We start from the raw sequence: 25,189 nt of genomic DNA, 5'->3' as shown, positions 1-25,189 counted from the left end.
AAAAAGTGATATGAGCACTGTTTTTTAATTTCCTGAGCATGGGTCTGGGCAAATATCAAAGTTCTCATCTCACTCCATGATTTTATAACCCGTAACCTGTGTGTGTGAGACTCTGACAGAGCATGATACACCTCCATTGTTGCCGACTTCATGTCAGCAAGATGCTTCATGCTGCAAACTCCTCACACTGAAGGCTTAAACCTCCTATCATGAAAAAGATCCCTCTGTCTTTTTGCTGCATCTTAGCTGTTTACCAGCTCGGCCTTGTGCTGCTCGATAATTGAATACACTTCAGATGTTAACACAGATAAACGAACATCACAGGGTCCAGCCAGCAGGGCTAAGTGGGTCAGTGTGAAGGCTGGCCCTTCATGGTTTGCAAATGTCCAACTAATTATGATCGGGGCTCTTTAATCTGTGCTCTCTTATTGAAGCTCTGTGCTTATTAATGAGTGCGATTATGCAGACGGGAATGGCAATTTAAAAGTAATAAATTCTCTTGTTTGCTTCATGTGCTAATGCTCGAGCACTGCAGTGTGTGGAACAGGAAACCCTGTGCATTTGCGAAAGATGTGCGTGTGGTTGTTATATGTGCGTTTGAACAACATCTGTTAGTTTCTCTGTACTGTATGTTGCTTGTTTTATTATACTTAACAGCTTTTTAGCATTTTAAAGCTGCACAAGAAACTTAAAGAGGACCTTGAATGCTCATTTTCAAGCTTGTACTTCTGTATGTTTCTACTAAAATACATTTACATGTTTTAATGCTCAAAAAACACTTTATTTTTTCTCAAACTGTCTGTGCTGGAACGCCTGCATTCGCTCTTTGTCTGTAACGCTCCATTTAGCGCCTGTGTCTTTAAGTTACTCTCCCATAAAAAGCCCAGTCTGCTCTGATTGGTCAGCATGTTCAGGTCTTCTGTTTCTCAGTGTCTCTGCTGTGTCATAGAGCCTGTTTAGACCTGGTATTAATGTGACATTTGGGTGATACAATCACAAGTGGACAGCACTGAATACAAGTCTAAACGACAACTAAGACACATTGTGATCCCATCACTCAAACCATTTGCTGAGATCTGGGAACCACTTGACCACGTATTTTTTGTAGTGTAAACACTGATGAGTCCTGATGCGAGGACTGCGTCATTGGTGCAGGACTTGGTGGTTGTTTTGGTAACAGTGTGCTAAAAGCTCTTAACTTATCCATTTAATGCTGAGTTGGACGAAATGTTGTGTGACCATGCATTGTTTTGCCCTGTAGAAAGAGACGTGTTGAATTCTGCTTACAGTGATATCTCTGGTTGTACTGACACAACCTCTAAGGTGACTAGCGAGCATGCTACAGAGCAGCTGGAGACACATGATTCAGGTGTGAAAAGCAATGTGTCTTGGCTCACCAGGGTGCCCTCCACTGGGATTTGTCCATTGGGTTTTGAATTATTGCAGAGAATGAGCTCTGTGGCAAACAAAAGTTTATGATGCTTCGACATTTTGTGCAAGATAATGTCCACGAATGAGCATCACTTTATGATGTTTGAAGCAGAAAAGGCGAAACTTTGCCCCCACAGCAGGGCTGTAAATGCGGATGACATTCTGTGGTCTAATTTAGCCTCTTGTTAGCAACCACCTTTTTAAACACCTAAAAGCTTAAAAATTCACAAGTGGAGTATTTACTGACCTACTTTATGGTGGAGAACAAACCACTAAAGTCTCTTAAACTTGTGTTAATCACAGACCTTAATTCAGGCATCTAACCAAAAACAAACAGGAGGAGGAAACAGGAGCACTAAGATGTAACCCATTTTCAGGTATTAGGACTCATTTCTGCACCAATCTACTGCAGCCAGTAAACAAAGAATAGTGTGACTTTTAACCATCAGATCAGAGCAGAAGTCTGATCTGACAACAGGGAGAAAAATAACATCAGCAACCAAGATTACAAGTGTCCCTGCTGTTAGCATGTAGCTTTATGTGGCAGTGTGGGCAACATTTTCAGTACCATTCCTGGAGCAGATGACCACTAGCTTTATCTGTGTGCTGTTAAGTGCTGAGCAGGTAGTCTACAGTGGGTTTTAAGAGCTTTTATATTTGCCTGCGGCTAGAAATGATGCAGAGAGCGGTGAGACTGAACCAAAACAGTAAAGCTGTGGGCCAGAAAACCAAAACAATTTGCTAAAAGACGCTTTAAAGCCCTTCAGAGAGTATCTGTGGGTTCTTCACTAAAAGCAGCCTTTTTCACATTACACTCAGCCACTATCGTTATAAGAGTATTGATTATAGCTGCTTTAAAACAATCAGCCATTAGTGTCGCTCTCTGTGTCTTTTTTATCCCCCCGTCCCTCCCTCCGTCCCCTACTTATTTTATTGTCTAACATATGGCAGGCAACACCCTAATCAGATTACACAATACGTTCCTGCAAGGTCATATGAAACTGATCATCGCATCCCACTCTCCCTGCTAGCTGTCATTCACCACAGAGTGCACTGCCATGCAGCATTGTTCCACCCAGTGAAGACAACAGCCAGCTCTATTCAGATAATGAAGTGGATTCTGCCAAAACAGGCAAAGAGAGCTTCTCTCCCAGTCTGTCTCACAGTGTTGTTCTGCAGAGAAACAGGGCACAAAGGTCTTTCTCATATGATGTGTAACTTGTTTTCTTTAATAAATGACTGCTACGCTACCACCTCGGCAAATGTTAGCTATGCTCTGTCTCATGCAGGAGAGGCTCCTCCGTAATGTCCCACTATTTTAAACATGCAGTGGACTGGAGCGCACATAACCAAATTTCCTGTCTCCCAGTCAATGCCCTGCCAGGCCCAATGAAGGCACCCTTCCTTCTTCCTCAGTTCTGTGTATCCCATCAGCCTCCAGAACCGCATTTCAAATGAGTAATGATGTCTGTGTGAGCATCGTGTCATGCTACATTGCTGCTCTGGCCCTCAGAACTACACAGCACTCATCCTGGAGTTTCCACTTGTGGCTACCCCTCACATGGACCTTAGCACCGACGGCCAGACCAGTCAGCCAATCAGCCAGCCTGACAGCCGTGCACGGCCGACGAGCCTGCTGTGACGGGCGCAAAAGAAACAGGGTGATTTATAAATCCTGCATTTTTCATGATTTATATAAAAGTCTATGATCCTTCTTGCTGGCTGAAAGTGATGGAGGGGGGTGGAGGCTGCCAGATGCACTCAGCATGCCACATGGCCCAGTTCTTTTACTTTGAATGATGAGGTTATAGATTTTTAGCGGATAAAATAGGGCAGAGTGGGCAAAGCTGTTTCTCTAATAAGAACGAAAATCTGTAGCGTGAGAGGCGTGTTAATTTGGAAAAGCTCCGTTTATAGATATGCATATCGATGTTCCTCCTTTTTCTCGTTTGCAGTAGTCGCTTATTGATATCAAAGAAATCACTCATTGGTGCTTTCACTTCTAGTGATTTCATGTCTGCTCTGTTGTGTTCAGTAACAGCCTCTGCTAAGCTTCCTCCGACCACTGGATGAGTGATGACCAGCCGACAGAGTGAGAGGTGGATTCATCACCCCTGACAACACCCACCTGTCAGGATCAGACACGAGATGGCCTCTGAGCTGCGCCGAACACAGATACTTTATTGTTGAAATCACAATGCTCACGGTAGCACGGAAACACCCACGCCGTCTGACAGCGGCTCACTCACAAGCTGTGATTTTCACTGTCAAATTACTGCACTGTCAGTCCACACCTGCAGGTCTGCTGCAAGCAAACACCTGTATGTATGTACATGTCTATTAAAGTGTCTTTGCTGAAGTGTAGTGGTATGCTGTTGCCTGTATGACAGACTCAATCCCATCTGCACCCTGTGTCCCCGTAGATATGGACACTGTGGCTCAGTCTCAGCTTTTAGAGCAGCAGGGGGGAGATTAAATAGCAACAAACTCACAGTTGTCCCCAGGGACAGTCAACTTAAGCCCTGCATGTGTGTGTCTGTGTGTGTGTGTGTGTAAGAGTGTGGTCCCTTCATATCCTAATGCATCTAAGAGTTGCTTCTCATCTGTTTACTGTCATTACATTCCAGTGTTGCACATTGCTTCACTTTGCCTTATTCCTGTAAGTGACAGTAGAGCTTCGCTGCAGTGTGTGTGACTACAGGGAGCGATGCATGCATTGTTTTCTGCCTGTCCAGATGGGGGCAGTGTGGGCCACCTTACACTTAGGTGACTGATTGGCAGACATGCACAACATCAAGACTGTTTAAGTTATGTTTTGGGAGTCACGAAGGAACATAGCAAACATATTTCAGAAGGCGTTCATTGTTTACCTGTTTCATTTAATTAATAGTTAAGATAGAATTGTGGGGAGAGCTGTTTCTGATCACTTGTTTCCTTCCTTGGCCTGGACCAGGCTTAACTCTGCATTTGGAAGTCTCCCAACTTACAGTCAGCAGTTCCCACTGCAGGGCCATGCAGTACAGCATTATCATAATGAAAAGTTATTAATCTAATCCTTTTTTTCCCCCGCTGTCCAAGTCCTAGATAACTGGAGGGACTGCAGGCATTGCTGCTGTCTCATAATGACTGATTGTGGTGAAGTACTGAAGCTGAATTTCAATGCCTCCATTTTTTAATGAAGCCCCCCCAGTTAGTTCTGTGTGTGGGGGCTCATAACTGAATTTAAAGCACTTGGCTGAGACTCAAGACACTGGGGGAGCTATACAAAGGGACTTCCGAGGCTGCTGTGCGGCAGTACAGTAATACTGTACGTCCTCATCACGAAGGGAAGTTATTGGATATGTTAGCAGCATATCGAACAGTAAGCGATCTGATTTTTCTCAGTTTGCAGCTCATAATTCTGCCCAAGCGGGTCAAGGCGTTGTCTTACAGCTGGAGGAAATTGAGGTCAACAAGCTTCAAGATCAGCCCCCCTCCCCCACTACTTCCTTTACTTCTTACTCATTCTTTCACCTCACTGCGCTATATCTTCCAAGTCGTACTTTTCCACCATTTTTCTTGCATGTCTGACTCTTTTGAGGCAGTAAATGCTTGCATCAAGGCAAGATATATCATGTTTTTGTGCGCGTGAGAAGAATGTGAAATTGCATTGCTGCTCCTGCGCCCTGAGTGCCTTCTGTGTGAGGCGCTGGCCTGGTTCCTGAAGTTAATATCATGTGACTTGTGCGCGGCGTAGCGCATGGGGACGGTTCTGCAGGTTGGGGCTGTGTCTGCAGCGTGTCACTGAGCAGTAAATATTAAAGGCCAGGTGCTCTGAAATGCACAGAATGGATCCAAACTCCAGCACACTGCAGCAAAGACACCACAGAGGGAGAGATTATATTTAAATTTTAAAATGTACTCTGTTTTCTAAGCAGTGCTTATCATCACAGCTCACACACCACTCTCTGTGTGACTGCCTGGTCAGGAGAGGGCAGTCTTTCCCAATCTAAATAAAGGTTAAGTGCTGTATTGTCAGTCCTTAGAGGCCTTTGGATGGCAAACGCTCACACAGACTCCACACACCCATGCAGCTGACCTTATTGTAGCACAGTGGTAGTGCTGAGCAAGACTGTGGCTCTTACAGTGGACATGTCTTGAATGCAAATCAATGCTAGGATCTTTTTTTTTTTTTTTTAGGCCAGTGCTCTGCAGCCATTTTTCCTTATTGGATCATTCGAGCTTTCTGCTGGTGTCGACGATGGGAACAGAGCTGGCTAAGTGCTGATAAAAATAGCCGTGTGCCCTGAAGCCTGCAGCAAAACATTGGTCTCTCTTGCTTGATGCTAAAAGATCCTGATGCCTGCTTGCTAAGTGGTCCCACTCTTGTTCCCCATGCAGGTTACGCAGCCTCAGTCAGTGCTGCTCATTCAGCCTCATCAGCAATGATCACACTTATTATTTTGCTGTGTGTTTCCATGCTATGCTCCCTTGCTCAACACAGAGTGCTAATTACCCTGTGGTGGTGTGTTTGTTTGTTTTTGTGTAGAGGATTCCCTCTTGCGTCAGGATGACATTTGGATGCTGGATGGCGATGACCCTCAGGAGCCTCTTTCTCGTGTTCCACGCCCAGATCACCTGGACTTCCTACGCATCACACCACCTGAGGATGACATCATGGGGGACACACCCTACTGTCCCAAGCTGGAATGCACGGTGAGGGCCCTCAAGCAGGACAAACACTAATCTCAGTAAACAGATATCTGCAACGGAACAAGATTTTAGTATCGGAAGCATTCTGGTTACTGTTTCTAGTCTGTTGTCCGAGTAGTATTGATGTATCACATTTCAGCAGGCTTTGGTTGCGTGAAGGTAAACAGTCCATGTGGAGAGCAAAAGAGGAGGAACGCATCTAGGAGCCCATCAGCAACTGTCTGACAACTATTTAGCTTTATATTAGCTTTACTGGAACTGGTCGTAGATGTCTTCTCTCAACGTCAAGTCCATTCTTGTGTCTGAAGTTGCTAATCAGACTGTAAACAATGAGTGGTGCACAGTAGAAGAAGTCTTGGCATGGATATCATCATCTGGATATCCACTGGCTACACCGCGACTCTTGAAGGATTGGCCGTTGCCCCCGGAGGCCATCGCTAGACCGAAAACCGATGGGTTCCAAAATTGCACAAACACTTACATTCGCAATTAGTTGACAAGTCAATTAAACGTTGCTACCCTTGCTAGTAGGCACCAGAAATACAAGTCGGTTAAACTTAATATTAAAGTTATTAGTGTGTTAAGCCATTGCATTTACTCAGTGAAAATGCCATTGTTATAATGAGGCAAGTTTCCTAAAGATTTACTCTCCTGAAGAATATTATTTATAATAAATGTTTTTTATTAGCTTTTATTTAGGGAGCTGTTGTCATGATTTGTAGCATGATGTACAGTGTTCATATTGCATGGTTCAAAGTTTCAAACATTTTAGCAGTAACTGAAAAATGTGACTAACAATTAGGGGTGGAAAAAATCGATACAGCAAAGCATCGCGATATTTTGGTGTGGCAGTATCGTATGGTATCGTAATCCTATTGTAAGCATCTGAGGAAGAGCCCTTTGGCTCGAAACATCATGCTGAAATAAATACTCAGTCTATTGGAGCTTCTTGGTGTGCAGACATTAGCTATGTTTCCATCCAAAAGTGATTTGAATCATTGGGAAATGCATATTAAAAGAAATTCGAATCCTGTGTGTTTCCATTAAATGTACGGACTTTGGTGAAAACTACGAACTCGCACGAGTTTTCCGCAGAACCGGAAACAAAACAAGTCTCACATTCTTCTTCTACGTTTTCTGGCGGTTGGCAACCAGCTTGTAAATGCATTACCGCCTTCCCGACCCGGAGTGTGGATATCACCATGGAGAGAGGTGCGCTACGTCAGACTTAATTCAAACATAACTGTTTCCATCCCCCATTTTGCGAATCAGCATTTTTTGCATCAACCAAAAACTGGCTAAAGCGAGCGTATCTTAGTTTGTGCGAATCAGGGGATTTTAATTCGAATTTTGGTGTTTCCATCATAATTTTCCAATGCGATACTTCTAGATGCGCATCTAAACAGGCTGATGGAAACATGGCTATTGTTTCTCGTTTCTTGAAATATCGTATTGTCACACAGTGCCAAGTATCGTTTTTTTATTAAATAAATTATTAATATGACAAATACAAATTAAATTGCTTTTTTAGTCCACTGCATACATTTTGCTGCAGATAAAATGATTGTAGTGACTTATTAGAAAAAACAGATGTTGACAAAGTTTACAGTTGAAAAAAGGTAATAAATCGCAATATATTTTATCGCAATACTCACTAATCGCAACATGTTTAAAATCACAATAATATTGTATCATATCTTAAGTATCATGATAACATCATATCGTGGAGCCTCTGATGATTCCCACCCCTACTAACGATTTCAGATGGCTCTTATAATATGCACAATATTTTTTTGGACAGTGTGTACCCGTAAAGTCTAAACTGTTAAATCTGTTTTCTCAGTGTTTTCAGGGTGTTCAGGGAAATTAGTCGTGAGGAACATCCCTAGTAATGTGTATTTTCACACCCAGAGTAGTGTACCATAACATTCTTTTTTCCCTCCCCTCGTGGGACTTGTGGGTATTTCTCTCCAATCGGGCATTCAACCACCTGATCATGAATTCTTAGAAATGGATTAACAGGTCATGGATTCTAATCTGTCGACTGGGGTCCTGAGCCACAACCAACTGAGATCACTCCACTCAAACCTCTTTCGTTTAGAGCAAAGACAGGAAAAGCTCTCCCTCTCTTTGAGCATTTCCAGAACATTTTTTCAACCTTGCTGTGAAAGCTGTGGGCTGTTAGCAGTAATTAGAGTGATTTGTCTTTGTTATTGAGAAGAAGTTGCAACAGGATCTTTTGCTTGCCACAGTGCATGCCCCTGATGTAACCCTGTGGTGCAGTATGTGTGTCTTCTAAAAAAGGCCTGCAGCAAACAACACATAGTTTGTTTCCAGTTGTTTGTAGGTTTTAATGTGTAGTACAGTGACAGAAGCACCTAACTGAACTTCTTAATCTATCTGAGATAGAATGATGTAGAAAGCTATTTCCATCTCTACGTCTGTCCAGATTCCAACATGCTGTCTGGCACAGGCGTTCATTCCTGTTGCAGATGAGGCAGATTATCTGGGTGTGGCTTTAGGCGGGTAGTGTATCGACGCAAGCCACACATTGTTCTCCCAAGAAGGCACAATAACTGCCCTGACTGTGAGCATGATCAGTTAACATACCAGCACAAAGGCCGTGCTGTACAGAATTAGGCTCTCTGTATTGTTGTGAAAGTGACAGCCACCTCACGTACTTCATACTTCAGTGTCACTGTCATCTATTTTCATGTCATTACAAAGACACACACCTCTGTTGGGCGTGATGTATTCTCAGTGTGTTGTAACAGCTGAACACACACATGGAGGGCTGTGACAACAGACAGGTTTTTAGATGTGTGGTGTTTGCATGATCTGCAACTTGTAAATGAATGATTTCACCTCTGTTTTGAGCTCATGTGTGTCAGATCTGTGTTCACGTCAGTGGTGACTCATACAACCACTGGTGGGGGATTTACTGTGTGTGTATACAACATCACTGCTCTTACATAACCTAATTCCTCAGTCACAGAAGCCCCCTTCCTATATGTGGGTTTCTTTAGATGAGAAAAAATAATCACCTATCTTAGGAAAATGCAATCACTGCACGACTTCAGTTTTTATTTGTAAGACATTTCCAATGTTAAATTATAGCAGTGGCAAAGAAATACATGTTTGGAAACACTTTTACAATATTATTTCCATCATTCATGCAGTTCTCTTGCTGGGTTCATTACCTCCATTCACTATTTTGAATCTTGAAAAATGTCACTTCCTCCTATTTGTCTTCCACTTGTGTTTCCTGTAGCATCATGATTAATTATTATCCCTGGTCCTGTGTCAGGGAGACAATGGCATTTGAAAATGGTCCGTGTAGGGCAGTCATAAAACTGGATTAAAAACATTTGAAAAGCAGCCTGTAGAAATGTGCCCTTTGCTCCAGCTTAGTTCGTGCTCAATCAGGCAGTGTGAAGGAATGCATTCATGGACGCTGACCTTTGGTTTCTAAGGGCAACCACAGTCTGAAGAATGTTGTGTTTCACTCACTACTTTCTTGACATTTATTCAAAATCAATAGGTATAGGCATCAAAGGTTAGAGCAAGTTAAATGAAGGATAAGCTAAAACAGACACTGTTCTTCTGTTATATTTTCTCATAACAAACTGTTAAGCTTTCGCACACTGACTGTACTGCCTGTTGCTAGCTTGTCAGGCTAAGCTAATGTTAGCTTGCTTAAACTTTTCTTCTGTAAACAAAAAAGTGTCCTCAGAACTAAATTTCCAGTTTGTCAGCGCTCAGTATATAGAGACTTAAGGTAAGTGAATTTGAATGTATTTTTTCTCTAACTGTTCTGTGTTGGTGTTCATGAGCTGCTAATTATACATGTTAGCCTCTTAGCATGTTAGCTTGAGCTGGATAAGGCCAGACTCACTAATCACCTCATTTTAAGCCCTGTATTGCAGTAGCTCACCACTTACTGGTGCAGTGCTGGGCTAATGGACCTGTGCAGCTCTCCACCTGACCACAGACTGACACAGACTGACTCCCACACCCACTGTGTTTACTCTGTTACCTCGGTAAGTGAGCAGAGGTAATCAGACACCTGCGGAGCCGGGCTCTGCAGGTCTCCTCCCAGGAAGGGAGGAACCTGAAAGGAGGCGTCACCAGACTGGGTCGACCAGTGAGACACATTTCTTTTCCCAACCTGAGGGTTTTTTTCTCACACAACAGCACACAGGGCTTTTCTGTAAACTGGGAGACAAGTTACAGAAGGAAGAGACAAACTGTTCAGCCATGGACTCTAGACTGTGTACCGGCACAACTTTATGGATTGTACCGCGCAACTTGTCAGAATAATTGGGAATGCTTTTGTGAAAGGCAGGTGAACTCTGCTCTCCCAGGGAGATTACAGCAAGACATGCTTCCAGCCACTGAACAGCTTGACTTCACTTGCAGCGTCATGGGAATCTTGTTCACACAGAGGAGGCTGAACTGGACAACATACAGTCAGTAGTAGACTTTATACGACAGTATGAACGTCTGCTACGTGGAACCTGTTTTGCATGTCACTTAACAGGAATACAGGATAGTGTTGTTGTAATTCGCACCCTCCTGGACAAGGTAAGAGGAGCCTGGGAGATTTGTCCATACAAAGGCCTTTTGTTCCCAGCTAACGGCAGAAGTGGAATAGGTGCAGCTTGGATAACTGGAAGTGGGGATATTTGTGACATTTTCAATGAACACTTTGGTAGTGCTGCTACCTGTTTCGTATTTGACTCTTTGCTCTTAGCCAGAGCGACACTTGGAGTAAAAAATGGACAGTGCCAGTAATAACTCAGATGGACCGGGGAAGCAACCCACTGGTTCAATCCTGAACGTCTTTGGCAGCTTCTTTGGCCGAGATAGAGCTGCCCCTTCAGACATGGAGTCGGCAGTACTGATGTCTTACAAGGAGCTGTCACATGAGGAGAATCCTCTTCCTGATGTTGGTGAGGCTACTGACAGTGAGAACAAGCTCAAACAGAGGGAAGACATGCATCAGGATAAAGTGACAGCTTCCCGTGATGCAGGGCAGAGGGCTGAATCACAAGTTGAAAAAGCAGCTGGAGCCTCAGTTGACCATGATCTGGTCCGAGTTACTAGAGTAGAAACGTATATTGACAATGAGGAAAACGAGGAGGAGAAGGCGGCCCGCAGCAGCACTAGTCTGTTGGAGATGCTTGCCAAGTCCAGGGAGCCTGCCCTACCTAAGGAAGACAATAATACAAAGGAGCATGGTGATGAAGATGAGAAAAAAGATGCCAGCGAGACTGAGGCGAAGTACCAAGTGCCTGTGTTTAGAACACACAAACTTAAAGAGAGATCACGCATAGAAGCTATTTTATATTCAGACAGATTTGCCAAAAGAACTGATCATAAGAGAGTTCTGATCTCTCCAGTTTCCAACGAAGGAGATGGCAGCACCACCACCTTGTCTTCAGACGTAGAAACATCTAGTACAGGAGAGAAGAGTAAAGACAATGTGGGAACAGATGAGAGTGAAGAGTTTACCGGTATAGATTGTTCTCTGCCTGTTCCTTCCATCATCTCTGGACAAAATGCTTTGGAGGCATCAAGTCATGATGCTGCTACAGCCTCACCTTCAAAGGAGGACGTAGACTGTGCACTAAAGGATAAGACAAGTGAGCAAAGATCTGAGGTTGATAAGGGGACCGAGGAGCCTCAATCCAGCAAGGTGTCCTCCTCTGTTCCCTCGAGCCCTAAAACTCCTGAAGTTTCAGTCCAGTCATCCTCCAGTCCAAAGGAGCAGTCAGACTCTGCTGGTAGAAAAAATACAAGAAAGTCGCTGTCATCTGCACCTGAAGAATCCCCAGGTGACATCCAACCAAGTGCCAGTCCTGTCTCAAAGCACACAACTCCTGCAAAGACTCCAGAACCAAAAACACCACCTCCAGCTTCATCTGTTTCCCCCTCTTCTACTTCCTCCACCTCCTCCCCATCGAGGGGCACGCTGCTGTCTTCACCCCCTTCCTTCCAGATGCCAGCTCTCTTCAGTGGGTTGCGGGTGCTGAAGAAAGGAGCAGTGGGGGAAGAGAGGGAGACTGTGTCAGAGATCAAACAGAGGGAGAAGGATGCTGACCTGGCTCTGCTCAGCCTGAAGAAGACGGTCAACAAAGCCAAGCTCTTCCCTGAGCAGAAGGCAACCACTCCAGTTAAAAAACACGCAGAGCCTAAACCCGTTGGAGAAACTAAAAGCAATGTTATGGGACAACTCAGTCAACTGCTCAACCTAGACAACCAAGATGAGACCAAAAAGTCAGATGATGCTGATCCTGAACACAGCAGAAAAGACTCTGAGAATGGAGAAAAAGTTCCAGGCCCAGAAACCCCTACAACCACACCAGAGAAAAAGAAAACCTCAGACCTGGCCTATGAAACCTTTAGGAACATCTTCGGCCCCAAAACTGTCAAAAAGGAAAAAACTGAAGAGGTGGATCTGGAGGCAGTGAAGAAGAGAATCAAGAATGACAAGGAAAATCTGAGGTCTGTTTTTGAGAGAACCTCCAGATCCCCCAGCAAAGAAAACAACAGTCCCACAGAGGCTACTGTATGAACTATTTTCATCTTTCTTTCTAGAAATCTAAGTTGCACATGTAGTTTGCCAAAGACAGGAAACTGATGAGGCAAATTGGTGCTGTTTCCTTGCATTGTCAGACTGACATTTTTGCACGTATTGTCTCCCCACAGACGGAGGTCACATCCCCTACAGACAGCGAGGACAGGACCCCAGGGCGTCTTCAGGCTGTGTGGCCCCCACCCAAACCTAAAGATGAGGAAGAGAAGGTGGGGCTCAAATACACCGAGGCAGGTAAGAACCACAAGCTTGTTGCTTTAGACACTGTTGTCTGTCCTCACACTGGGTAAGGGCTGTTGCAGCTATAGTATTTACACCATTGTATTTATGAATGGATCTCTTGAAAGAAAAGTAGATCCACCACAACCTTTAAGCACTCACACTTTAAAGCTCTGTGACAAGTCATGCAGAGCTACCTAAGTATCATCAGCAGGGTGTAATACATCCTTTAAATCCATTTAAGAACACAGTGAGTCTGTGTCTGCACCTTAATGCCGCTGTTTGTGTGGTTGCTGTTTCGTGGCACCACAGGCTCTCATGTGTGGGTGTCAGAGGTAAAAAAAAACATTTAATGGAATCAAGTATACTCTGGGCAGCACGCCATGTTTGGCCCACCTCGTACTCTAAAGGTGTAATGACACACAGATAGGTTAAAAGCACACACACGGCTGCGGATGGGCTGATTGAATTATAAAGTATAAAGCTTTCCTTTCATGTTCTGGGTACAGTGAATTGTGTTGAGCTAAAAACGTACAGTGCAGTGCAACAGCTGTTGGGTGTTGTGCGTGGTGCAGCGTCATCCCTGAGAATAGATTAGGACTAGCAATTGTGGATTATTCTGGTGATTGTGCTCCATGATCAGGGTTTGCTCTTGTGTAAGAGAATAGTGTGTGGAACTTCAGAAGCAGAGCAAAAGTCAAAACTGTGCGCCATATAGATAAACCAACACATGCATTCATAACATGCATTCTTTCTAACACTACTTCACCACACGTACGGTGCTAGATAAGAGTACTATTTGATTAGTGCAAATAATTGACTGTTAAGTAGAGCTACAGTAGTTTTATAGATCAGCTGATCTCTAATCATTGGCTCAGATTAATCATTGCATGTGATCTTCTTTTAAGTCTAAAGGCCAAAACACACCGGAGGCGTCATATGACGGCGGCGTCATTGACGCAAGTCAAGTGCCACCCCCAACACACACAAAAAGCATCACGCTGCGGGGCGTCAACCGGATTTCTGTTGCACACTCCAGTCCACTAGGTGGCGGTACTGGTTGCCAACCGCTTTTTCAAGGGCGGCAACGCTGGAAAAATAGGACAATAGCGTAAAGTGCCGCGGCGCGCTGCGGCACGTCGACGTGTGTCGAGCCGCCACCAGTGTGGGTTTGTAAATAGAAAATAATGGGGGCGGCTGTTTTGACGCGCGTCGTACGGCGCCGGTGTGTTTTGGCCTTTAAAGGAATATTTCATCCACAAAATCATCATTTGTGTATCAATTATTTACCCTGTGATACCTTGAATTCATGAATAATTTTCTCACATGCCTCCATGGTGAACGAAGAATCCAAAAACAGTATTTCATGAACCATGAAAATCATACTGTTGCAACCCTACTCACAAATTCAGGGTAACACATGGTGAGTAAATGATATACAAACGGTCATTTTGTGGGTTTTGTTTTATAAATCGAAGTGAAGACTCAAAACTGTACAAATGAGCTCCAACGTCAACAGCCTAGTCTTCAAATAAAATGAAGTAAAAGCTTGACAGCAGGTGACAGACATCTTTATGAGGATGAGACATTCAGGTGTACACTGTGTAACCTAACCTTGTAGTTTAGGATACAGATGTTATACAAAGGATATGGCATAGTAGACATTTTCTGACAAAGTGACTAAATACTACTGTAACATCATGGACATAAATCATGTTGTGGGTGATCTTATCACTTCATTGCCTTCATCTTAATATTAGAGCCAAGACATCAGCTTTTTCTTTTGTTTTTGTGTTTTGACCTGACAAGATGTTTTGTTTTGCCTTCCATTTGAGCCAGCAGTATAATTTAAAACCTGTTGGTTGAGTTGTCAATGCGGCCCTTTTAAAGTGAAAGTGACCCACCCTTCTGTAGAATCTTACCACTTAACACAAGTGCATCTCGTTGGTATGCCTCTGCTCTTGCAGGTTAGCGTGATAATGATTTACCTTACCAGTCTATTAGCAAGTAGCTCAACAAACATAATTCTAACCCTCTGAGTAAAAAACCACAGGCAATCAGCTGTGATTACTGTATTGAATTAAGCACACACGCCAGTGTATATTTAATAAATCAAAGTGAATTTGTCGTCATGCAAGTGTCCTTGTTCTGCCTCCTTTCAGAGCACCAGGCTGCCCTCTTGCAACTGAAGAGAGAGTGCAAGGAAGATCTGGAGAGGATGCATGTAAGTGATCATATGACTTTAGCAGACACGTTATAACACTGACTGAAAAGGTATTACACACTGGAGAAAACTTGCCCCAGACACCTTTATTAGGGCCAGCAAGTTGAAAGAAGTAAAGTGAGGAAGCTCCCACGAACAATGTTGATCAGAAACAACTAGCATTTGGGATTTGTGAAGTAAGGTTTAGCAGAATGTTTGTGCCAATAATTGCTGTGTGTGAAACGTACACGAACAGCACATTTAGACAAATTTATAAAGTATTTAATATGTTGGAGGATCTTCAGTCATCTGACAGAGCAGTTGACTCTCCTGAACACAAGATGGCACTAAGTAAGCATGAAATGTTCAAGTGCTGCAGCTGGACTGGTGTTTAACAGCAGGAGAAGCTTTAACATGTCACAAGTTTGGAAGTTGCTCAGAGCTGTGTGTATAAAATGTCTTTTGAAGGTAAATTGTTAGTGAACCTGTTCATTAAATAAGGTTTGGTTTTTGTACATTCAAGGTCCATATACATAGGTTAAAAAATAAAAATGAAATAAAATAAAAATAAATCAGACTCAAATTTCTGCCAGTAGCAGTTGTAGTGTGTTATAATTAAGATATACTGTATATGGAATTTGGCTGCAATCTTCAAGTACACAAACAACAAATTAATCAGACCAGAGTATGAACATTTAATGAGTAAACCATTAAAAACATAAAACCTTTAAATTACCAAACTGTTTTTATTAATGGCTTAATGTCCTGATGTGACTCTAGTGACATATGATATAATATAATATGAAAAATGTCTTTAAAAGAGACCAGAATTTCATTTATTAAATAATATGTCTTCCAAACATATAGAGCTCTGTAATGGACATCCCCTTTGTCTCCAATATGATTGCTCACTCCAAATCCATTTTAAATGATGGCTCATTCCTCAAAAGGCAAAGTTCGGAGCAGTGTTTCACAGGTGTTTTTCGTCTGTCGAGAGCAATCATGAGCCACACTTATCACATACCCTTGGAAAAACTGAAAGAACATAGCTGCGGCCGTGTTACACAATTTGTACCACTGATAAATTGCTTTATGGACTGTTTCCTCGCAGAGTCTGACCTCAGTATTGGTTTCTCAGCCTGTCTGCTTAAAGCCTTTAATTTGACGTCGACCTTTTAGAGGACCGATGCTGACACCGAGAAACATGTACCGCAGTCAGCCCACAAGAAAGGCAAGGAACGTGCCTAATGCTATTTCTGAACTGACATGAGCTAATAAGGAACATGTGTAGGATTTATGGCAAAACAATTTCCTCTCTGTATCAAATCAATACTTCGCTTTGGTGGGATTGTTTTTCATTGTTCGAAATGTCAGATGAAAACTTAGACCAGATTGTCGGTGTGAGAGTTGGATATTAACCTCCGATTGAGGATAAATTTAGGGGAGAAAAAAATAACATTATTGTTATTTTCAACCAAGAATCACGTTCAAGTGGACCCCTTGGATGAATAATTAAACACTTACACCAAGTTCATTCAAGGAGACATATTGCCAGTCACCTAATATGATCTTATTTTATTATATGATGGGAACAGACGGAAGTTCTGATATTCTGCATTTGTTTTGATTCTGGCTGCTCTGTCTTACAGTCCGACTTTGAGCTTCAGATCTTCCAAGTGCGGGGTGAGCACGCTGTCGCAATATCACACCTGGAAGATGTCATTGCTAAGTTGCAAAGAGACAAGGGGTATACTACAGGTCAGGAGCGCGAGGTCCGCCATGTTGCTGTGTCTACAACAGATGACCTGACACCTAAGACCTATCGCACCGTGAGCATCCAAACAGACAGGGAGACCTTCATCAAGAGCCCTGAGGGCGACAGTGGCGGGCTCGCTCAAAGCCCCAACCAGAACGTGCCTAAAAAACTAAACCTGGACTCTATCGGACTAAATCTGAAAGCTGGAACGGCCCCAGGGCCTCCTGGACCACCCCCACCGCCGCCGCCACCTCCTCCCCCTCTCCCGCCAGGCCTCTCAGGACCACCACCTCCACCTCCTCCCCCTCCTCCCCCTTTGCCTGGCAACACTGGTGCGCTGCCACCACCCCCTCCACCACCACCCCCACTCCCTGGAGGTGGTCCGCCGCCCCCACCACCTCCCCCTCCCCCACCTGGTCTACCTGGAGCTGGTCCACCTCCTCCTCCCCCTCCTCCAGGCGGCGGCCCGCCACCTCCTCCCCCTATGGGGGGATTCAGTTTCAGCCCAAACGTGGAGAAGGCCCCACGGAAAAGTGCCGTTGAGCCGGCCTGTCCCATGAAGCCTCTGTACTGGACCAGGATACAGATCCAGGACACTAAGTATGTGGAAGTTTGCTCATATTGCTTTTTAAGGATAATTGATAACAACTTGGGTCTTGTTTTCAGTGTTTTAGCCATTTCAGTTTGTAATAATAATGCAGAGATATCTGGGAATGCAGCAGCATTACTATGAAAAAGTCTGACTAGACAAGAAACACTCCAGATTTATTTAAAGTAGGAGGCAAGAAGAAGAATTACAGCCCAAACTGTCTGTTGTAAACATTCAACACAATTTACAGACTGACTTCCAACCATGGTTGTGTGCACACAATTTTACTGTGCAGTGAGGGATTCTTGTCAACATTTCAGTTGTGCTCAATTTAATAGTTGACCAATAACTAAAGACTGTTGGCTTTCTTATAACCTCTCTAATCATCTGAGCATTGATTTCTTGCCCCATTAAACTTAATGTAGAGATGCTGCCGTGCTCCCAGATATAAGAATTTTTTATGGTGAGTATCATGTTATTATTGTGTAACTTGTAAAAATGATGGCCAAAACTACAAAAATAAGACCCAAAATGTAATAAACTGGAAATATCCGTTAAAGGGACAGTTCACCCCAAATCAAAAGTACATATTTATTCATACTTAGGGTGCTTTCAGACCTTAAGTTCGCTTGTTTTGGTCCGAATCAGGGACTGATTTTGTTACAAAGTTGCATGATTGCCTAGAGTTGGTTCATGTTCTCACGGGAGCATTTACAAATGGACCAGATCAAATGCCTTGTGCGAGAAAGCTGCTCTTGATTGGTCAGAATTTCCATGCGGGAAAAATTCAGGAGGTAAACAACGTTGAAGAAGAGTACACTTGACAGATAAATGTGACATTTTCTAATGTCACAATGGAGGGACAACTACGCAGGTTGATTTAACGCTGGTCATCGTGGACTATATTGCTGTCATTGTTCATTTTAGTCAAACCATACAGTTTGAAAACAACGCACGGCTCCAACTAGAAAACAGTGCTTTGATGCATTGGATGCACTGAAAGCGTAAGGCAGTACAGGAGGAGCCGCACATATTACTCCAGGACTGTAACATGCTCATGTTCGACCCAAACAATGTGTAATGTGACTGCAGTTGGTTCAGATCGAGGTCTGAACAAGTTCTCACCACAAATGAACCGCACCAGAGTTCATTTGTAACCGGACTGAAACCACCTCTTCAAGAAGGTCTCGGTCCGGTTGTTTTGGTGTGCACCTGAGTGCGATTGCTGTGTTCACACCTGCCCAAACGAACCGCACTTAGGGGGCAAACAAACTTGAGTTCAATTGAACCGGACCAAACAGGGCAGGTGTGAAAGCACCCTTAAACAGATCTTGTTGTGAGCATTTTCCTGTTGGAATTATTTTGTTTTTACCAAACTCCACTCGCCAACTTTATCACCACACAGACGGAAGTGGGTATGTATTTATGGATGAGGAGGTCTTGCTTGTGACAGTGCAATGTTGTCCTCATCGGCTGAGCTGTAACATTAGCTAGCTCAGTAGGTGTACACTTCCTTCCGTGCAGTGATATGGTTGGCGGGTGTAGATTAATTAAAAGAAAAAAGGTCTGTAGATTATTTTTAGTAACTGGGTCATGATTTCTAGAAAGAGGCATTGCTGTTGAGTTTTTCAAATGTATTTTTTTGGCGCTTTGAGCAGCACAAGCTAAGTGCCGTCTGGTTCCATTACATTTGAGAGAAGGCAGACATCTCTACAGCTGATCTCTCCAACACATGGCAGCTAACACTAAAACAATCTAGACTGTAAAATAGCCCTACAGGTGAGAGGAAAATATGTATTTTGATTTTAGGGTGAACTGTCCCTTTAAGCAGTCATCATGCAGAATTGTTACTAGCACACAAAACTCATATAATGGCACCTTATACTTGGCATTTCTTTTCCCTGAACTAATTTAAACCTAAGGCTACAGGGAGCCCAATGCTAGCAAACCTCAGCTGATGTTTGTATTTATCCTTTATTAGCGTAATAATTGACTGAACAACCTCATTTTCTTTTAAGATTTGGCAGATTACTGCAGCATGTCATCAGAGTGGCGTTTAGAGAGCCCTGGGAGATGACAGAGGGAAGTTGCAGGAGTAAGATAGTTATCCCAGCGCTAATGAAGTTCTAGGCTTCATTGAACCTGCTCTAATGGGGTCTTAGTTTGGCCCTGAACACTCCTGTTCAGAGAGATATCAAAGATATAGTTGGTGCACAATGCTGCGTCGTCCACTGGCCCTTTTGCGATACTGTGTAATTGTAAGTGGATTATTCAGCCCATTTACAGTGGCTGTGGTTGCTGCCTCTGAGTGCCAGGCTTCAAGCTTTATGGCCTTGTATTTCCATGGCTGGATTATTGGGGGAAACTGAGTTGTGGTTCGCACTCTTTCCCTCTGGTCCTGGTCCAGTGCTGGAGGACTGAGCGACTACACTACAGCATTTTCATGTCAGCTATAAATTTAACTGTAAAGGGCCACGTTAAGGGGCATTAAATGGGTCAGATGTTTAACTATAGTTGGATCAGCTGTGTGATCTCTGTTAATGGTGTGAGGTTCTGAGTTATGAGGGGGAACAGCGTAAGGTTTGAAATGACGCCAGGTGTTTAAATGCAAGCCGAAACGCAAAGTGTGGTTGGCGGCATGCTGGACAAAACTTTCTTGGGAAGCTGCGTAAAGAAAAGGGGGAACAGAGCTTTGGGGGGGAACTCAATTATAGCCATAATCCGGTCAATTAGAAAAGTTGTCTTGCATGGAAATATTTCTTGGGGTTTGGATGTAATTTTCTTTTCCAAGATAGTTTCCTGCACAGTTGGGTTCAGAGTCGGAGGCTGCTCGTTGGACTTATTTTCCTCAGTGTCTCGAAAAGGAGTGCAATATCAAAGGCGGATTTTGGGACAGTATTATTATGTCTTCAACAGAAAACCTCTTGGCTGCCCCAGATGAATACTCTGACCACTGCAATGGGAGGCCAACTGCTTGCAGAAACTATTGGACTTACTTGACCCTGATTGAGTCACTGGCAGTGCAGTTGATTATGCTGGTATTAAAGCCATGATAAGCCCGCCAGCGCTGTTAGTGTGCTGCGTCCAGGTTCCCTTTCTCATAGTTAATTGGCCTCGACTTGGGGGGAATGACCTGCTCACAAATGAGATGCTATGTCATTAAACAATGACCACCTGCAACCATGGACAGATTACTGCCTGGGCCTACTGTGCACAGGCCCAAGAACTTTAGGTTACTTTCGTAACCCCGGTTCTCAGAGTAGCATAAGTGAGATGTCTCACTATGGGATACGCCTCCCTGCGTATTCCTCAGAAGCATTTATCTCATTACGCCAATCCTGATTGGCTAGTGATTGCGACGGCAGCATCAGGTGGATCCACCTACCATTAAATAGCCTGCGCTACGACCCAGCATTATTCAAAATAATCATCAGCCAATCAGGATTGGTGTAATGAGATAAATGCTTCTGAGGAATACGCAGGGAGGTGTATCCCATAGTGAGACATCGAAACACATGCTATGAATGAGAACCCAAACACTACTGACCAGGAAGACACTCAAAAAGACCCCAAAGACATGCAAAGAAAATGCAAATAGACAAAATTAACAGCAAAAATGGGCAAAACAGACACAAAATAATCTCAAAGAGACAGAAAAATGACTAGAAAGACATGCACAGGGTATCTGCAGGTTTCAGTAAGTTAAATTTAAGACTTTTTAATACATTTTAATGCCACCTTGAATGGAATTTAAGACCGAAAAAACTATAAATATAAGCGATGGTTGGGGGATCCCGCTGTCCTATAACCAGCGCTTAATTTGTAAAATTAGAAGTAGGGGAACACTTTGGGCCTCTGAGAGAGCAGTGTTTCCCACTCCCAAAAGTGGGGGAACACTTTTTTTAAGCGGCACCAGAGCCGCCTCACTGCACAACTCCAAATGGAATGGCTGTGACATCTAGTGTTGTCACGGTACCAAAATTGGGACCCACGGTACGATACCAGTGAAAGTATCATGGTTCTGAGTAGTATCACGATACCACAGCAAAAATGAGGCAGATGTGCCTTTTGTAATTTATAAAAAGATAAATCACTTTTCTATAATACATCAATGATATTTCAATGGAATAAATTACTTATTGACTTATTCATACTTGAAAAACAGCACCAATAACTGATTAACATAGGGGGGACTGAAATAAAATAAATAAATAAAATAAAAATCAGCCAGCCACCCTCCTCCCCTGACAAGTAAAGAACAGTCCCTCCATAAGTAAAGAACAGTCCCTAAAGTGCAGTGAGGTTTGTGGGCGTTACCTGCCACAGAGAGAAATGTGAACGGCTCATTTCTCCTCTGACACGCCACATACCTTTTGTACCGCCGCGGCTCAGCTGTCCAGGTACTACTGGGCAGTCATGACGCCAACGAAAGAGGAAATTAGGCTACTGGACCTGGAGTCAGACTTCTCTGTCGCCGGTAAGCCGCTATTTTGCGCCGCGGAGCCGCCGTAGGCTATTTGACCGCCGTATTCCTGTCTGAGACCCCCGTTCAACCCACAACCAGCAGGATTCGCCTTTCGTTTCTGCTGCTGGTTGAAATCTGGACTCGCACAGTGTGCTGAATGATTTATTTTGCTGGCACAAAACTATTTTTAGTTGCAAATGCGAGTAAAATGCTCGCACGTAGAGCTCTGTGGAAAACAAATCACTGCCGACAAGTAAAAAGACATAAATAATAACTTTCACTGCTCAAAGATACTCACATGTCTGGAAAACAAACCACTACAGCAGCATATTGAGTGCCAGGTGGCCAGCACGCACCGTTCAGCCCTTTTCACACAGAGCACGCAAAAGACGTTATTGGACGGCGCATGGACACTCACAGAAAAGTGCTGCGAGGGAAAAAAAAGAAAAGAAAGAAAGTCAGATTAAATATTCCTGCCACAACAATTTTAAGACCTTTGAGTAATGAATTTAAGACCAATTTAAGACATTTCTAATGAATTTAAGACATTTTTAGGCCTTAATTTTAGATACATGAATTTAAGACTTTTTAAGACTTTTCAAGGATCCGCGGATACCCTGATGCAAAACAACAAAAACAAGGCAAAACCACCACAAAGTCTGTGTCTTGCCCTGTGTTGAAGAGGTGGTGGGGCCTTTTACATACCTTTGCCCAGGGTCCGATTGTCTCATGATCCGCCCATGCCTGGGACGTGTGAAAAGATATAGGAAACCAGTACTCAGGCAGCGTATTATAGATGTCGTCGTTCCAGAATCTTTTTTTTTTTTTTTTTTTTTTTTTTTTTTTTTTGTGCAGGGGGAGAGTGTAAATTTAATTTGTTAGTAAGCCATTTGATGTCTGTTTTATTAAGAGACTTAGAGAAGGAAAGCAGAGACAGATGTGATGGTAAGAGCAACAGAGCGCCGAACTCCTGAACATCCTTTTGACTTCAGACACCTCTTGTTCTTATTTCTGCCTCTGTTTGTTTTTTCCGTGTTACTCAGCAACTTCTGAAACACAACACAATCGCCCCCCCTTGTTCTCGTGCATTCGCTGGAAATGATCCTTTATTACAGAAACAAGCTTGTCTTAAAGTTTTTGTTATTTTTACCACCTAGCTCATAAACAGTGCTTTTTAAAGTTGAGATTGCGGAGATTCCTGCCAAGTTTTTGTGGGACAGCGAAATGGAAAAAACTGGAAGCAGTGGGCAGGTTGAATACACATCAAATGAGCTTCCACAAATAGAACACACAATTTGTTTAGCTCAAGGAAAGTAACTTAGATGTTTCTAGCTTGCCCTCTGAGCTATTGTCGTTGTGAGTCTCAGTTTTGATGCTTGGATTTAAAGCTAAAACAGCATAAATTAAAACCTTTGTTTCGTTTTCCAGCAACAACACCCTCTGGGGTTCTCTGCAGGAGCCAAACATCGTCAACGCCAATGAGTTTGAGGATCTTTTCTCCAAGGCCACGCTACAGCCAAAGAAGAAGCCCCTGTCGGACACCTATGAGAAGAAAGCCAAAACTAAGAAGGTAGATTCAGTTTCTCCAATTACTTCTTCCCAGTTCGGCTTACACCCTCTAATTGTCTCACTTTCTCCTCGACGCCAATTGCATAGAAAGCACAATTAATTTGCATTTGATTATCTTGTGCACTTTGTCTCTGGCTGCAGCCACCTGAGGGCGTTGTTTGCACGCTTTCCTATCAAGCTTTGTTTAAAAAAGGCTTTTTGTACGCTGTCACGTTCAATCATAAATCAATGAAAGAAATAACAAGAGGTCGAACCTGGAAGAAATGGATTGCGACTCTCATCAGGTCCTCCTCCAGATTGTTGCTTGCAGTTGCCAGGTTATGCTGGGCCAACACCAAACATCAGTTTATGAGTTCACTCCCTTGTTTTTTTCTGTGCAAGCCAGGCTCACTGTGCAGGATTGTAACATAGGTAGGGCTTCAGAATTATGTTGTTTTTACCATCTGCGTAAGCTTCGAAGTTTAAAGATAAAGCAAGTCGAGAAAAGTCAGCAAAGGCGTGCGTTTGTGCCAGATTGATCTATCGTTCCCCAACCCTCCAAAGACACTTGTTGACGTCTTGTCAGATGTTGCAACTCTGCAGCTCTGCTGCAGCCAGCGCTGCGTCAGCATCCTGGCCGCCTCGTGGTCCTCACTGTGGCGTCCACGCAGTTAAAAATCGGCCACTGCCCCAGACTCTCCCCTCTAAATCCATACACATCCCCTATTCTGATCAATTTGTTAAGGCTCCACTCCGCTCCAGAGGGCCACAATGTGTGTGTGCATGTCTTCTCCTGTCCTTGATCTCCATCCTTAGATCTCATCCCTTCAGTCTGGTCACTCCAAAGCGACTAACTGTCCAACATTTGATCCAACTCAGACAGCCACATCCAGACACAAATCTTGCCAACTGTCTCCTGTCTGGGCTTACATCAGCCTGGAAGATGTTTGACCCCACTAGTGGAAACACTGTTCAAATTCATATCAATCTGAAAGGTCCAACATAGCATGTGGCTTTTTTTTTTTAATGTGAGACAATGCACCGTGTGGTCTCTAGTTTAGATACTGTGCACTGGCTGGGTTTGATATCTGTGTTTAGACATTTTGTTCCCAGCACTGTGATTAGACAGGAGTCTTATATTTAATATAAAGGTCTGTGTTTAGAGCCAGCGAGAGCATTCAGAGTCCAACTCTACGATTAAAGAGGGGAAGTGAATACGTGAAGGCATGGTTGTTTTCACCCCGCTCGCAAGTCCAACTCACTGGAGAGGTCGTCAAAATGTAAGAAACTTGTTTACTTAATCATTTTTTATCCCTGAAAGTTTATACTCTGAGTTAAAGGGAGAGAAATCATTTGAGAGAGAAATCATCTGAATCATCAGCTGATGATGGCTTCCAAGAAGTTCAGCTGGTTAACGGCTGGGAAAGAAAAGAAGGGAAGCACAGGACAAAGAGAAGCAGATTTCTTTGGGAGGAAGGGATAAGAGTGAGGTTTAAGACTGGGTGCTACTGAGAAGAGGAGGAATGGATAATAAAAGTGGACTGAATGGGGGGTAAAATGCAAATCAGACAAATTGGATGGCTTTTCTTCTTCTTTTATTCACATTTTCAGCCAATGTCCAATAGTTTTAACCCTTTTTATATGGTTAGGTACAACTTCTTAATTTTATGCCTAAAGATAATTTTTAA

At 43.4% G+C, this 25,189-nt stretch overlaps 1 protein-coding gene across 4 annotated transcripts in view; it reads left to right on the top strand.

Moving 5' to 3' along the window:
* The window catches only part of LOC117267165 (formin), a 66,417-nt gene that overhangs the window by 3,895 nt on the left and 37,333 nt on the right, over positions 1 to 25,189 (top strand). For 2 of the 4 annotated variants that reach the window (XM_078175017.1, XM_078175016.1), the window contains exons 3-7: positions 5,960 to 6,126; positions 12,835 to 12,955; positions 15,103 to 15,164; positions 16,793 to 17,499; positions 23,382 to 23,523. In XM_078175017.1, the coding sequence (XP_078031143.1) occupies positions 5,960 to 6,126; positions 12,835 to 12,955; positions 15,103 to 15,164; positions 16,793 to 17,499; positions 23,382 to 23,523 (1,199 nt within the window). Of the gene's footprint in view, positions 1 to 5,959; positions 6,127 to 10,255; positions 12,695 to 12,834; positions 12,956 to 15,102; positions 15,165 to 16,792; positions 17,500 to 23,381; positions 23,524 to 25,189 lie in introns of those variants that run through there. The other 2 variants (XM_033642882.2, XM_033642884.2) reach the window with 2 other exon arrangements.

This window comes from Epinephelus lanceolatus, chromosome 15, assembly GCF_041903045.1.
Source record: "Epinephelus lanceolatus isolate andai-2023 chromosome 15, ASM4190304v1, whole genome shotgun sequence".
Taxonomy (NCBI): Eukaryota; Metazoa; Chordata; class Actinopteri; order Perciformes; family Serranidae; genus Epinephelus; species Epinephelus lanceolatus.
This window is presented reverse-complemented; position numbering and strand designations above follow the sequence as displayed.